The sequence below is a fragment of the Poecilia latipinna genome, unplaced genomic scaffold (genome assembly GCF_001443285.1).
Source record: "Poecilia latipinna isolate Pla-1442-1.1 unplaced genomic scaffold, P_latipinna-1.0 Scaffold479, whole genome shotgun sequence".
NCBI lineage: Eukaryota > Metazoa > Chordata > Actinopteri > Cyprinodontiformes > Poeciliidae > Poecilia > Poecilia latipinna.
In genome coordinates, this window is record NW_015113095.1 from 52,013 (window position 1) to 68,125 (window position 16,113).

The following is a 16,113-nucleotide window of genomic DNA, read 5'->3' on the forward strand; positions in this document are numbered from 1 at the left end:
TTTATTTGCAGAACTAACTAAATAAATAAAATAAAATAAAATAAAAGAACATGCACAGTCGATCCTCACCTATTCATAGTTCATTATTTGTGCATTTAGCTTTTTTGGTGTTTGCAAACCAGCCAATCCAGGAGCGCCATTCTCTTTTTTCAGTTTTCTCTGTGTGCATTAATGCATATTAAAGTACGTTTGGTGTTTGAACTATTAAAATAGGCAGCGTTGTTTGAAGGGATCCGAAGTATTTGTGGATTAAAGCCATTCGCAGATGGTTGTGGTTCCTAACTACCAAATTACATGTTGGTCTAAGACATAAATTCCCCCCAAAGCAAAGTAAAGGTTTGTGTCTGTGACATAAAAATGCATGAAGATTACATCTGTTTTTCACCTTGGGTCAAAGCAGGCATCCCAGTGCTCTCCACAGGTGCTTATTTATGTGACACACAGCTCTGAATAAATAACTAAGAAGAACTGCTGCACTCAAGTTGTGCTCAAAACACAAAACCAGCTGCTAGCCAACAACCTGCTACTTACACTGAAGACACGGCGCTAACATATGCTGCTAACGGTCATGTTAGCAGCATATGGGAGCTGTAGTCCGATAAGCATCTGATCATAATTATTTCTTTGTTCTATCAAAGTGAACAGACTCTTGAGTCCGTAGTTTATGTTGTGGTTGTGAGGGGAAACAAAGGCTCACTGAGGACAGATTCCACCAGGACTCTGTTCTCATGTCGGCCTCTTGTTCCTAACAGCCACAGCTTTTGTTTTTTATGATGGATGGAGCCCATTTTCCATCTTCAGTGTTCCTCAAACTGTTTCTTTGTTCAATATCTGCCGCTTAGACCACCAGAGAAGATAAATAAAGCCCTTGAGCAGCACCAAATGAAGCATGACTTGCTATTTAACACTGTTTTGATTCTCCCTCCTCCCCTACCGGGCGGAAGCAACTCCGATGACGCAGGATGACAACAAAATTCACCTAACCCCAAAAGGTTAAAAGCTTTTAATGGACTTCTCTGGAAAAATGATTCAACAGTCATCTATTTGTTTATGCTGGAAAATAAAAAAATAAGGAATTGATTAAATTTTTGACTCTGCAAAAACCTCAGTTACTCTAGGTCAAACAATAACTCAGGATTATCATGACTTTGGAAGGAAGATGCTTTGTTAAACAGCACTTTCAGCAATGTCAGATTTGACTTTTCAAATCAGAGTAAGCAATTTTGAAATATTAAAAGAGAAACCAATGTATTTTGCTGATTTGTCCTGCAGATTTACACTTTTTAAAGCCAAAGCAAAATTTAGGCCAAGTTTGTCAGAATTATGTGTTTTGTATTTGGGACTGAACAATAATATATTTCTATTCGGTTCAGTCTGTTTGTTTTCACCTCCAGCTGCACCTCTGGTAGGTTTTAGTTTCCCCCACTAATAACATCAACGTTGTGCAGTTTCCCACACATACAGTATTTCTGTATTTCAGTAGAAGTCGATGTGAGGTTTGGTTGCTTCTAACTTTAAGACCTTTTGCCTCGTGATTTATGTTGGTTCTGAAGCGCCTCCTTGCTGCAGCCTTCATGTGCTTTTCCCCCCAAAGTGTGGCCTGACTCTGGCTTCCCTACCACATAGCAGAGATTTCTGAAGAATTACGCTGACTGTTGTCCTTCCAGGAGGAGTCCGACTGCAAGAGGCGGCAGTCTGTAGTTGTGCCAGAGTGGTCAGCGGGGTTGCTCTCTGCCGGCGATCGTGTTTAGATCTCCTTCGGAGGTTTTCTAGTGCGGCTCCAGAAGGATTAAGCCAGATTTGGGGGTAGTCCGACTTCCTTTTAATTAGGTAATAATGAGAGACGGTGTCATCCGAGCTGTTTACAGATTATTTCAAACCTTCCAGGGATCAACAGCTCATGGTGATATAATCAGGGACAGAGTGGGGTAGAGTTTCTTTCCTGTTGATTTTTGATGAGCTCATAAAAACCCCCAACAGGAGACCAATAAAAACAGATTTTAGGAGAGATATTATTATTTTATGAGGATGTTATGACCTTCACGAAAATAGACTTCACAAATGTCAATAAAGAGGACTGAGGAAGCATATTAATGAAGTTTAGTGAATGGAAAAAGTGAAGTAGTGAAAAATTAAGAGGCTACAACTGACGTATTATTTGTGCTGTCTAAAAGAATATATTAATTAGCCCCACAGCAGTCACATGTCCATGTGCGGTTTCTTTTAAAGTGATGACTCCAAGCAAAGTCCACACTGTATAAATCTCCCTAAAAATGTTGAATGAGTTGCAGATATCCCTGTTGCTTTTGCAAAACCTTTTCCTTCCACTCAACTTTCCAGTTATACACATACACAGACACTCTGTGCCTTTTGAATCTACTCTTACTGCTTGATCCTCTCCAGGGCTTGGTACAGTTTCTACTGTATTTTTTCCTTTCACTCAATTTCTTAATAATGTGCATGGATGCAGCACTCTGTGTCTTACCCTTGCTTTCTATCTTACCGTTAAAGATTGATTATCCTCAAGAAAAATCTGTTTTTCTAAGCTAAAGTGACCATTTTGAATGCTTAAAATATAGCATTCTGTGTGTAACAAATATACAGAACATATTAAGAAATTTTTATTTTTTTGGGAAATAGTGGCCTTTATTTATGAGTAGCAGGACAGGAAGTAGGGCAGCGAAAGAACCCAGGGAATCGAACCCAGTGGTGTTCCTGCTCCACCACCGAGCCGAGTGAAACGGAAAAAATTCACTTTTTGAATGAAACGACTAATTGAACTTGTCAATAACATTCCGACTGACTGAGACACACCTGGGGTGTATTGACGGCCGTCCCGGCGTCGGTGCACTCACCTGAGGAGCGGTCGCCGCAGATGGCGCAGATGTGTTTGGTGAGCGACAGAGCCGTGCCTGAGGGCTGAGCGGGCACCTTCATCACGCCATTGAGGCCCAGCGGGGGCTTAATGTCCTCCGTGCTGCTGACCGAGTTCATCGGAGAGTTCAACTGAAACACCAACACACACACAAACACACACGCCGACGGGTCACAAAAGCAGACCCTCTGAACTCAAAACAGGCAATATCACACAGCTCACTGCACAGCGGCTGCTAGCTAGCGCCTGTGGAGTTAAATACATGTTACTTAAAGCAGGCATTAGGATGAAGTTTGTCGTGTGGAGTTTTAACCAATTGACCAAACTTAAGAAGAAGAAGAAGAAAAAAAGAAGAGGAAATTATGTAAAGTGAATTATTAGCAGTCCCAGAAGTCTTCTTCCCTCCTCTCTTAGATCTAAATCTGGTGCGGCGGGGATGCTGCACCACTCAACCTCAGAAACTCTTTTATTCATGCCCCCTACAAGCCCCGCTGGCTCCAAAATGCTCGGTGCTAGCATAACTACGCTGCAAAATTTAACAGCACAGCGGAATAAAGAGGCAGAATTTGTTGCAGCAGCAGTGCAAACTGCAGCTTTTAAACACAACTTCAGCTGCTGCCTGATACCTTCTGTCTGAGAAATGTTCTCCCAAAGAGGCCTCTCCTTGCCTTCTGCTGAAACCGAAAAGCCAGGAGGGTCAAATTATTTCAACTGCCTAAACGTCGCTTCCAGAGAGGATAAATGTTGCATGGCCGGATGCACGTACTTCACAATGACTAAACGCAGTTCATTACACAAGCTAGCCAAAACAACTACCTCATAACAAAATGAGAAATGTAAAAGTCTGCTGGTTCAGCACAAGTTGGCAAAGCAAATGAAAGCTGTTTTATTAAATATATACATGTGGACACAACAACGTTGTCAGCTTGAGAACGCGCTCTGGGTGTAGGACAGAAAATAATTGTGTGAAAGCCTAAAGCTTGCGGTGTACTCTGAATTTTATTTTATGACCAAGGTTCAAGATAAGAGGATATGGTTCTACAGAGTTCAGAACAAGAGAGAAACCAACTTATTCATCACAAATCATTGCAGGAGTTTGAAGCTTTGAAAACGTAAAAGCTTTGAACTTAAAAAATATATATATCTTGTCTCGTTAAACTGATCAAGTGCCAAGAAACCAAAAGATCAAGTACAGGCTGTTAATCTATTAATCTAGTCCATCTAGAAAAAATAAACCAGGCGAGTTGTCAAACAAAACTGAGAACTTTATGCATTTGTTCCATTTATAGGTTTTGGGGGGTTTTTGTAGGACTGGTGTATCTAACTCCATATTGCAATTCAGCAATTTTCATTAGACCTTCCAGCTCCGGGTCAGAAAACTCCCTTACAGTAATACAGAGCATTATGCTGCTGTTCTCACAGGGCTGCTGTGGCTCCAGGCCTCTTTTTTCATCTTTTTTTTTTTTTTAAACTCCAACAGCCCAGAATATGAGTCCTGTTTAACAGCATCGCTACGAGAAGCGCAGCTCATGCAGTCCATCCATAAACAGAAATACTCCTGACCACACAGTGCTTCACCATCAGCTAAAATAGAAAAATTCAAAAATACAGATTCCCTTGCTTCCTTTCATCCATGTTTCTGTACGATTCAGCGTGACATGTGGAGAGTTACAGCAACTCTGCGGAGATGAGCAGAGTTTCAGACTGAAAGGGTTTGAATTACTGACAGATATTTCCCAGAAGCATCCACAAAAATGGATGATTTTACTGCGACAAAGGAAAATCTTTAGGTCCTGCTGTGACATCACCTCCTGGTTTGATCTTCATGATCTCTTTTTTCACAAAAACACAAAAATGTGACACACAATCAAATATTAATGCTTCCAAAAAGATTCAATCTGAAAGAGAAAGTCAGTTAGTAAAAAGAAAAAAAGAAGAGAAACTTTTTTATGGTTTATAGTTGGAAAGATCGCAAATCACAAAATTAAATTCAAAATGAAACATAAATGGCCTACAAAATCTGACTTGGCAGTTGTTGAACAGTAAGTGACACCATTCACGAGGATGGTAAGTCACATTAATGGCAACAGAAATAATAATAATATTAATGGAAAGTTTAGTGGAAGGAAAAAATGGAGAAATCTCATGTCGTCTGCTGCTGTTGGTGTTTTACCAACAGCAGCAACCTGGTTCTTCCCCAAGACATCAGCAAAGTCACAGGCTGAGCTTTACATACTAAACCCGCCTGTTGCAGTGGTTTATGAAAAAAGTTGCCCTAATCATGTGCTGTACAGTGTACATTTCAGTAAGCTGATATTTCAGCATTAAAAGTCAATTTTTATTAACCTCCTCTAATATAATTATAAATATGCCCCTGTCATATGTTGAAAAAACACTTTTTGTTCAGAAAACCAAAGAAAATCAAGAAAAAAAGAGGAAAAAAAGACCTTATCTGAGCTATAAAAGCTGGAAACATGACATGAGTGCACATTCATTTACAGGATTACAAATACACACCACACACAAACACACACTCACAGTTTGAGGTCTTACCTCCCTCAAATGCCTGACTCTAGTTTTTTTTTTCTCCCCCCGTAGCGCAGCACTCGCAGAGCTGTCTCCTCGGCCGGGATTGTCTCTATCAAACCCTCTGTCTGCCTGACAGAAAAGATTCTGCCTCTCACAGGCTATTTTCAGTAAACTTGCAACTCAATCCCAGCAAGACAGAGGCAGAAAGCCTGGGAGGGGTGGGCAGACTGGGGGCTCGGGGGGTTTCTTTCTCTATTGCCAATGGCAATAGAGACAAGGCGAGGGGATTAAAGTAGCTCAGGACCAGTACTGGAAATAGAATACATGAGCTCTCCCTTACAACACAAACACACACACACACACACAATGGTTGATAGGGAGGTATATCAGCTGTAGGTGCATCTACACCGCTCAGGGAAACCCCAGCACACAGGGTCAAAGGCTAATAAGAAGCCTTAGACTTAAACTTAATCAGAATATGGAAGAGGAACGATTCATTTCAAGGCCTGAAATGTAGGACAGAAGATTTCCAGAGGAACAATGTACAGCGTGAGCGGCTGGAACGCTTCGTGTGCTGCAGGTGTTATGTAATGCGCCGTGAAGGACGTCTAACTGGTACCGCTTCTGCTTGCGGGTGTCGAATTCGTCGCAGAGCTGTTGCATTTTGATTATATGTTCAGTGCTGGAACACGGAAAGTCGCATTAACACAAGATGCATTACGAGTTTCCTCGTAAGGGGGAAGAAAAAAAAAAAAGCGAGTCCGTTCAACTGTCAGCATGCTAAGACACACGGTGGAGGAGTCGTCCGTCCTTCGAGGCAACAGAGGACGAAAAGGGAAGAAGAGCCGAAACAGAAGAAGCCTCAGCCTAAGACGGGCTTAGCGTGATTCAGAGTCAGAGCGCCGCAACGGCACTTCAAACGGGAGAAATCAACTCCTTACGTGGATCTTCACCTGTTTTTTATTCAAGGGCACCTTGGTTAAAATCGAGGAACTTATCTCTAAGTGTTTTCTTCCAAAACGCTGTAATGAAACTCCTTCAGAAGGTTTTCCATTGTGCAGCAGGAGCGGCATGTCCAGGAACAGAGCGCTCTGCCTTACAATCCACTGTTACAGATCTCACTGCCCGCCGCCGTATCGCCGGCTGCAAGCTGCTTATCTTAAGTATGATTAATTTTTTGTAGCTTTAATTTACTTTTGCCTCGAGGCGTGAAGCTTTAAAGAAAAAAAAACAAAAAACATCCAAAAATAGAACGTGAAGTGGCAGGAAGTCAGCGGGCAGCGCTCAAATCCCCTGTTGAAAGAAGGGAGAGGCCTAAATGGCAAACTCAGGAGAGGTGAGGACAGGGATCAGGTCGAGATCTCACCTCCAGATAACCCCCGCTGCCCTTTCACCTCTGACACCTCGTGACGATCACTTCCTCCTGAAAGCAAACTTATCTGGACAGCTCCGCAGAGCGCACGGGAGGAGCGAGGAGGAACTTTCTTCTGCTCGCTGCGGTGTGTGTTTGTGTGCCAGAGTCTTATCCGGACACACATCAGCAGAGACAGTGGATCGGGTTTCACACAGGGAGGCCTGTTAATGGACCCCTGACTAGCCTGTGTGCCTTCAGGGGATCGCAGTGAGACAAGCCCGTCTCTCCTGGGACCGTTTGAATATCAGACACCGGTTTTGAATGCAAACGGCTCACAAATGTTTATCCGCGGAAACATTTATCCCGCTTCGCTGTGTGGATGAACTTGCAGAATCAGAATGCAGGAAAGGACAATTTTGAGAAACAAAAACATGTTTTTCTATAAAACGTTTTTGTGCTAAGGAAAGGCGGCTGTTCAGTAGATGCAAAGTAAATGTATTTAGCAAAATTTAAATGGAAACATTTTTTTTCACTGATACATGTTATGTAACTGTTAACGTGTCGCTGCCAGGATTTTTATCGAGCTGGACAGCCTGATTCACATTTGATTTTTATTTCATTTCTTATTTAAACGGAAACATCGAAATTGCGTTTTTTGTTTTTTTTTCTCCCATTTTAGCAGAAAAAAGATTTACACACATTTGTAATGGAAACACAACTACTTACTTCACTCAAGACAAACTATGCAAACCAGAGAGTGAAATTATTCAGCACCTTCTACAATAGTCAATAGCTACTTCTCCCACTGACGGGTTGGCAACACTGCATCAAACTCAAAGTCAGCGGCCGGCTGCAGATTTTCTCGAATCACCTGTAGCTTAGGTTTTCTTGGACCGTTTATCATTTACTCACAGCCATGTTACTTTTTCGACTCAGATTTGATGGTAAGCGGCACAGAGTCCGGACGAAACAAGCAGATACGAAACCTATTCCTGGAGTTGCAGTCAACATGGCCGCATCACAAATCCACCTCTTAGGAATCTCAAGTTTTGGCGCCAAAAACTCGGTTTCCATGGAGGCGGAAGGTGCAAGTGCAGCAGAAAATCTCTTGTCTTGGAAATTATCCGCATTACTGAGAACCAAGTGAGCAAGTAATTATTTATCAACCGTTAACAAAATCCTTCTGTGGTTTCATAAAAATTCCTTTAAAGCAATCCTTTCTGTAAAACAACTTCATGATTATTGTCGCAGGCTGTAATAAAACGCAGCCTCGGCTCTCTCCTGGTGGCTTAGCAGCAGCAGACATGATTCCAGACAGCTCCGAGGTTTACAACTCGCCCCATGCTGTGCCACAACAGATAAAACGAAGCTCTACTGGCTCAGTTTAGATACATGTCTGTGTGTGAGAGAGAAAGAGAGCTGGTGTGCAGTTCTCTTGCTGAGGAAAAAAGAGGCGATTTTAGTGAGACTATCAGTGGCGGAAAACAGCTGAACCTGACGGGGCAAAGTGGAAACATGCAGCGACTTTCAGCTGTTGCGTCACCTCAGCGTGGCAGCATCTGAGCGTGTGTTTTTAGCATTTGTGAGAGCGCACGCAGGGCTCGGGTGCATTTCAAACATGCGTTTGTATGTTTTTGTTGCGTGTGCGCTCCAACGTGTGATTTTGTGTGTGCAAGCAGACATGACTGTAACACACACTCCTCCATGCATGCGGTTGATTCTGTGCTTTCAGGCTTCTGTGAGTCCTGAAGAGGATGTGGTTTTATGTGGAACAGATCCTCACATGTGGGCAAATATCACACTGACCATTACACAGAAACTTGCACCATGCAGCATATGTTGCATCTTTTCCCTCTAAACCTATTGAACTGTATTGTGACCAAACATCTCTGCATTGACCAAGGATCTTGTGGTTTCGTGAGGTGTAACTTGATTCAATTTATTTTGAGACAGAAGACACGTTCTCCTTCAACCTTTCCTTCGTTTTTTCCAAACAGCCGGTTGAGTCTGAGGTGGAGTTAGTTCTTTGTGGGTTTTCTTTCTTGTAGTTGTCTGACTTTTTGGCGAATTTGCCAGTACGTCCGGCCTGAGTTAATTAGTAGCCATTTTAAATGTTTCCACTTAACACCGTAACGTGACTATAAATTGTCTTTAATGGCCGTATAACCCTTCCCAGATTGATGTGAGGCAGACTCTGCTTCTCTAATATGATTACTGATGTCTTTCCTCCTTGACATTGTGCTAACACACACCTGCATGCATCAGTCCTGATTATGTATAATCACCTTGGTGATCATCAACTATTCAGTCTCTTGAATGAACGGTACCTGACTATCAGACAGAGCTGTTTATAGCCAGCTATATTATTAAATCGAGTTTTCCATTACTGTAAATAGAATTGGAATATTGTTCAACAATGTCTCGGAAACAATGCATGCATGCACAAACTTTTTAATGTATTCTGTCCAAGAACTACATCCAAGCGATCCCTAAGGTGTTTTAACAAATGTTGGTTTGTCTCCGTTTGCCAACATTTCCCACCCATCTGGCTGTATGTGTGTGTGTGTGTGTGTGTGTGTGTGTGTGTGTGTGTGTGTGTGTGTGTGTGTGTGTGTGTGTTGAGAAAACAGTTCGAAAGTTCAAACATAAAGTCAGATTCTGGCAGTATTTACATTTATTGTGAAACTCTATTTAGGACATGAATGCCATCTTTTATTAAAAACTTGAGATCATGCAGCTTGTTTTTGGATCCAACAGCCTTTTCAGCATAAAGATGAGATCCAGTCCAGGCATACATTTTCTGTGTGTATGCAAACATCTGGTGATAGATCATATCTTTCTAAGTGTGCTCTGGTGTGCTGCATGAGAATGAGCAGAGGCAATTTCTTTTGTCAAACTGCACATAATCCAGTAATAATTCAAGGGGTATTTTTGTGTCAAACCACGACGGCGTTTAGGATTTCTTTGATTAATTCCTTCCTGTCTGTCCCTGAGTAGATAATGGGGTGGGTAAATCCCCGTGCAAGTGATCCAGCTTTTAAAAGACTTCTTTACTTGAGTATTAAGGTGTCACATAGCCACTGTGTTCAATATTCTTTCATGACTATTTCCACCTTGAAACTGAGAAGCAAACAGGTTTTTTTTTCTGCCTTATTAGGTCCTTAAACAAGCATGAAATGGGATAAATGCAGACGGACAGAACAGCGGTCACCCAGTCTGGTCTTTGCTGTGCGCTTATTGAGGTCCAGACAAGTTAAATGTCTTTCAAAGAATTAATTAACACTAGTCGCAAAAATCTAGTGCTGCCAGGGATTTGGTTCCTTTTTTTTTTTTTTTTTTAAAGGACAGAAGTCCAGAATTAAAACACCCACTGCCAATTCACTGACACCCACCATAGAATGTCGTTAAATTATTTTACTGGACAATAAACTGTCCCAGTAATTACTGTGATAAACAATAATGTTGTTTTGAAACCATTTTCAAATAGTGTATTGGTAATGGCATAATAATGCATGTTTTCCCTTCGCATTTTGTCGAGAACAGTTTACGTAAAAACTGGAAGGTATTTTGAATATCCGAAATAAAATACGACAACAAAGAATAATACCTATAATGGAAATAAAAGCCTCTGATAATCAAAAACATCTATTGATTTTTGTTTTGTAAACAAAATTGCTGTAACTTTTGATTTTGATTGTTAATATTAAAAAACATATTAAATGCAGCTCAATCTGATCAATCATGCGATTAACTGGTTAATTGCAGCAAACACCCCACACTAAGGCAGCTTTCCAAGCGAAAGAAACCCAGACCACGTTCTGTACTTTGCATGTGAAGCTTTTCCTACTAAGCTTTTTCCTTCCACTCAATTTCCCACTTTTGTGCATCTATACAGATTACAGGAAATGTCTTTTTGTGGCAAACTCTCTGTAGATGGTGTCAGTGACTCTCTGTCAAAACAGCAATCTTCTCCACCATTGTGTAAGCAACGGCATAACATTTCTCCACTGCATATGGTGATTTTAATATACTAAAATGTACCTGTTCATCTCAATGAAGCACACTTAGGTTTTTTTTTTCACATTTGTGTCATTCTGTCTCAGATTTTTATTCTAGTGTGTGCATATTTATGAGTCAGAAATGCTTTGGGGATGGTGTTTGTGCTGGATACCAAATTAATTGGCAAAAAGAGGCCGTCTGATTCTCAACAAAAATGTAAACTGTGTTTCTAGTTCATATTTGCCTCTCTTCCCCCATTATTGTTTAAAATCATCACAAAGAGCAAATAATAACAGAGATAAACAAGACATTTAAATAAAAGAAACATGGGGTAAAAAAATCCACTCACTAACTTCACCTTTCACATGTGGGAGAGAGTCGGTATTGTTCTTCATAGACATGCCACGGTGTACATGTCAGCCCACAAGACAGTATTGTCTTGCAGTAAGATCACACCAATAGATGCAATTAGATCCAAAAGAGATTATTCCAAGCTCTAAAATAAATGTGTTCCCCTGAGGCACTTCAACCGCAAAGCCATGCGCCTGCTTCCGTAGAACATTGTTTGAAACCTAAGCCTAATGTCACTGCTTCTGCTGCCCTGTAGATATGCATATGTTGGCACCTACTCTGAGTTTCCAACACAACAAGTCCTGGAGTTTCAGTGCAGCTTCAAAGTGAATTACAGTATTAAAGCCGTTTGGTTAAAAAATATCTTACGTTGCCACACAGTCTTGAGTTTATAATGTAGTTTCAGTCTCATCTATGTGATGCATTGCATTCTGTAAATGTGAATAGGGTGAAATATGGTGTTCTGCAGGATTCAGTTCTAGGTCCAGCTCTGTTTTTTTTGTTTTTTTTGTAATACTTTATTTGAAGGGGGTGAATAAGACTGACATGACACTGTCATAAACATGACATAACGTCTGTCATGAACATGAATAAGCCTTCATGAATATTTATGACTGTTGTCATAAAGTGTCATTCGGTAAATTATGACACTTTTAATACAAAGTTGACATTATTCAAAATGTCTTTGTTATGACAACTTGACATTAACCAATAAATCATTACTGATATAAATTTGTTATAAAAGTATTACTGATTGTACTTTAAAAATTAGGTAACTTTATGTTATTAAAGGAAAAGTTTAAACAGTAATGATTTATTGGTATGACGTTATCATCTCAATCTGCACCAAAATCACTAAGAATATTTGAAAAACTGAAGAATTAGGACGGTACTGAAGGTGAAAGAAGGTCCAACCTATTACTGGTGAAGTGTATTTTTATTTTATAATTGCTAGCTTTATGTTTTATACATCAATCTATTATATTTGAATCCTTGTTTATTATTTGTGTAAAGCACCAAACACTACAATTATGCTTGAAAAGGGCAATTAAAATAATAAAATAAAGTTTTGTCAGGTCTCATCTCCAAATCAGGACCTAGATTTTGTCAAAACAAATAATTGAACCGGAAATGTGCTGTGCCGTTTTCCCTTTTCATAAATAAACCTATGTTTTGAGTGGAGGCCTTTGCTCTCCTTGCATTCATGCCACTTTGACTTCTTTACAACAACAATTCCTGCGTATATTTCAGACTGAAAGCCCTCTCTGGCAGAAACTTGAGTTTTGTCCCAACAATGGGTGGAACGATTATAATAATGAACAGATGCAGCAGAGTCTACTTGTAGTTCTCAAAATAAGGATTTGCGTCAAAGACGAGCAAAGCTTCCCTAAACAATGACTTAAGTGCTGTGTGCTAAGTGCATGAAAACTGGACCATTACATTAGATGCAGAAAGGAGTATTGGGGGGAAAAAATTATATTTTCATCTGATTTTTATTTGCTACCTGCAAAGAGGTTTTGAAAAAAAAATATTTTCCAATATAAGGTTAATTGACATGAGAAACCCTTAATGGTTACTCAAGGAGCCTAAACAGAGTCCCTTTATGTGACATGGCGACCATGACATCATGCAGAGTGACCGCAGTAGCCATCAAAACCTTAAGTAGTGGAATGGACTTCATGACTCCCATGCAGGAATAGCCTGAGCTCCACCGGTTTCATTCTTTTGAATATTTTCTGTTTTTGTCTCCTAGCGACTCCCGTCTGAACACGTCGCCCTCGGAGCTGGAACATGACATCACCGCCGCCGCTCGTTTATAACTTATTAAGCGCGCGTTCCGTTTTCTTGTAAAACATTTACACCTTTTTTCTGCATCAGTGTTTATGTTGCGTCCAAATCCAGAAACAGTCATGCTTTGTATGTATTTTCCTTTTTTTTTGAAGGCAAACTGGGAAACTGAGAAACAACAGGGGCCCGTTGTTGGTTTAGGATCCTCGGGGAGATTTCAGAACCAAAGCGCAGAAGCCAAAGGGGTACTGGTTTAAGCCGCAAAATGGAAAGTTGGACCCTGCAGTGGTCTGATAATAAAGGACCCCTTTTTCAGCAAAAGACAACAGCCACACAACTCCTGCTATTGTAAGTGGAAGTGTGAAATGTGTTCCAACCCCAACACATAATCCCTTCCAGCTGCACAAAAAAGTTGAGGCGTCTCTGATAGAGAAGGATGGTCTGTACTGTCGGTGTGTTGAACCCTGAGGACCAAACCGCTGAAGAGTCTGATCAGAAAGAGCCCTGTTGTGGCCTCCGAAGCCTTAAAACCACATGCTCAAGATTGAATCCTGCAGATCTCCTCGTCCTTTACCTCCACAAACAAAGACCAGCCTTCTGAAAGCAAACCCACAGACCCTCCGTGCATCTTGAGTGACAGTAAAACTCAGTCAATATGTGGCCTCTTTGCAAAGAATATGTAGTTTCCTTTCTGATCTCCTTCATTAAAACCAAGGAGGCAACCAGAACGCAGTCATCAGCCATGAGAAACCTACAAGGTCCTTCCTGAAAAGTTAAAAAGGACAGCTAGGGACAGATGAGAAGCATGGCTGTTTAAGATGTAAGAACTGACTGGTGAAAAAGGCTTTAGATGTGGTTTGGTGTTTGAAACATGCAAAACTACTGAAAGAACAGAACATTTAGTCATCCTGTCCCCGCTTTCATCAAGCAGTCTTGTGGATATTTGATGTTATGCCTCACTTATTTTTATTATTACCATATTTAGGGGAAAATGAAGCAGGTTCCAGTAAGAAACTAAGTGTTTTACTGTGATTTTAAACCCTGTTACATGTTTTTGTACTTGAACAAAAAAGCTCTTGATTGCGCTTCATGCTGAGAAGAACCTTCTTGAGGGCAGCAAGAAGTAAAGGAGGGACACTGCACAGCGCGATATATGCCTGGTAAATCATCAAAATTAAAGTATATGCCTGTAAAATGTGTGTGGTTAGCAAAGGCAGGACGGTTAAATACAGTAGAGGCTGAGCCGAGCAGCGACCTCGTTCCAGTTAAGTGCTCTTGAAAAAGGCTAGTCAGCCAAGTGTTAAGGGCAAGCGGCATACGCCGTCTGACTCAAATCACGTCTCATCAGAGGTGCCGCGCCTCACGGCTACAGGGCAACACCGCCGACTTTAACCTCTGAGCCCGTCCGACTGCTGCTCTCCACCCTGCTGCAGACTCTGCAATTGCAGAGTCACATTTATTGTATTTAAGTTGAATCTGTTGCGTCATTTTATCCAATTAATTGATTAGTTTCATAATTAAGTCGATACCTTTTTTTACTTTGTATTGCCAGTAGTGCCTAACAGGTGAGCACCTGTAAGGCACGGGGGTCACGCATCACTGCAAGGGGCTCAAAAGGGTCACGCATCACTGCAAGGGGCTCAAAACAAGCACTTGTTGTGATACTTTTGGAGGAACAACTGATGTAGCTGTAGGATATTTTCAGGATTTAGTCATGTTTAGTTAATTAAGGAAGTTTGCCAAATGTTCAAATTAAGACCAGTGACAGACGAAGCAAACAACACCGGTTATCTCCTGACATTGACATCGGGTTGTGGGTGGGGTATATCATTCACTTTTTGTCAAAGTGAATGAGTGAAAATCAGGAAAAAGTGTGAAGATTTGAGTGAATTTGCAGAGGACCGAGTTGTGTTCTGTGGGGTGCTCCATGTCTGCAGTGGTCAGCAGCTATCAAAAGGTTTGGTCTGTCAAAGGAACAGAAGTTCTTCTCAAATTCCTGAAGAGGTTAATGCTGCTTCTCACAGCAGAGCACAGTCTGTCAGGTCAATCTACCATAAGGGATTGATTGATGAAGCGTGTTGGCACTGGTTGACCTTGTGGCTGGTTCCTCTAGATTCCCCAGAGAACACCAGATTCTTGGTCATCACTCTGATCAAGGCCCTTCGTCTTTGATTACTTAGACTAGTCAGGCACTCAGTTCTAGGGATGATCTCGCTTGTTGCAGCTAAATGTTCAAAGTTCCTGTTACAGAAGCTGAAAATAATAATAAAAGAAAACCAAGTCTTGTTTGTTTGCTTTATTCCATCTCACAGAAACAGTACAGTTAGTTATAGCAACCTTTAATTTTAAATAAAGAGATTTACAAAATATATTTTGAACATTAACGGTGCTATTTTTTTAAAAATCTTGTTTTGTAGGAAATATCTTAAATGTTCAAAAGAAAACTTAGCTTGGGAGGTTGAAATCCCTTAGTGCAGTGATGCTTGACATGCTACTGGCTGGAGTTTGCAAACTAGCCAATCCAAAAGCGCCATTCATCTTCCTTGGTGATGATTGGCTGTTCCTCAAAAAGTGGAAATGAGGAAGACTCTAGATATTAGCTTCTGTTTTAATGCTAGTACAGTTTCCAATGTGCATGCTTATGTTAAGGAATATTTGGTGTTTAGACTTTTAAAATAATTAGTTAGAGTTTTTTTAGAGAGCGTCTCAGGTATTTGTGTATTTTAGCTATTCGTGGGTGGCAGCAACCTCTAACCCCATGCATAGCGCGGGTCCATTGCACATACATTTTGCATTTAAGCCTCAGGCAAAAATCATTAGGAAGCCTTAATCCAATCCCCAAAAGTCATGGATCGGATGTTTTGAATTTGCCTTTGTGTATCACTGAAGGAACATCGCACACGCCTCCATCAGGGATTCAAATGAGACAGATAAACCCAAATTCACCCCTTTCCAAAACACTCCTAACCTGAAAGCCTAAAGTGTGCTACTACAGTACACGAAGAGGAGCCCAAACAAAAGTTCTGGGAATAAAAAGAAAAGAAGAATCAGAAAGAGGAGGATGGGGAGAAGGACGGGAGCTTTCTAGCTATGAAAAATATCATCCGTTTTCATAAAGTGGCCCTAATCCCCTCCTAACTCTATTACATGTGGGACGCGTTCCTTATGAAGGTGCAGATGAGCTTAACAACAGAGAGAGAGAGAGGGAGGGAGCCCA

General features: G+C 40.9%; 1 protein-coding gene across 2 annotated transcripts in view; it reads right to left on the reverse strand.

Moving 5' to 3' along the window:
* The window catches only part of rxraa (retinoid X receptor, alpha a), a 117,138-nt gene that overhangs the window by 24,267 nt on the left and 76,758 nt on the right, over positions 1–16,113 (reverse strand). For both annotated transcript variants that reach the window (XM_015039688.1, XM_015039687.1), the window contains exon 4: positions 2,856–3,006. In XM_015039688.1, coding sequence (XP_014895174.1) covers positions 2,856–3,006 — 151 coding nt within the window. The remainder of the gene's footprint in view (positions 1–2,855; positions 3,007–16,113) is intronic.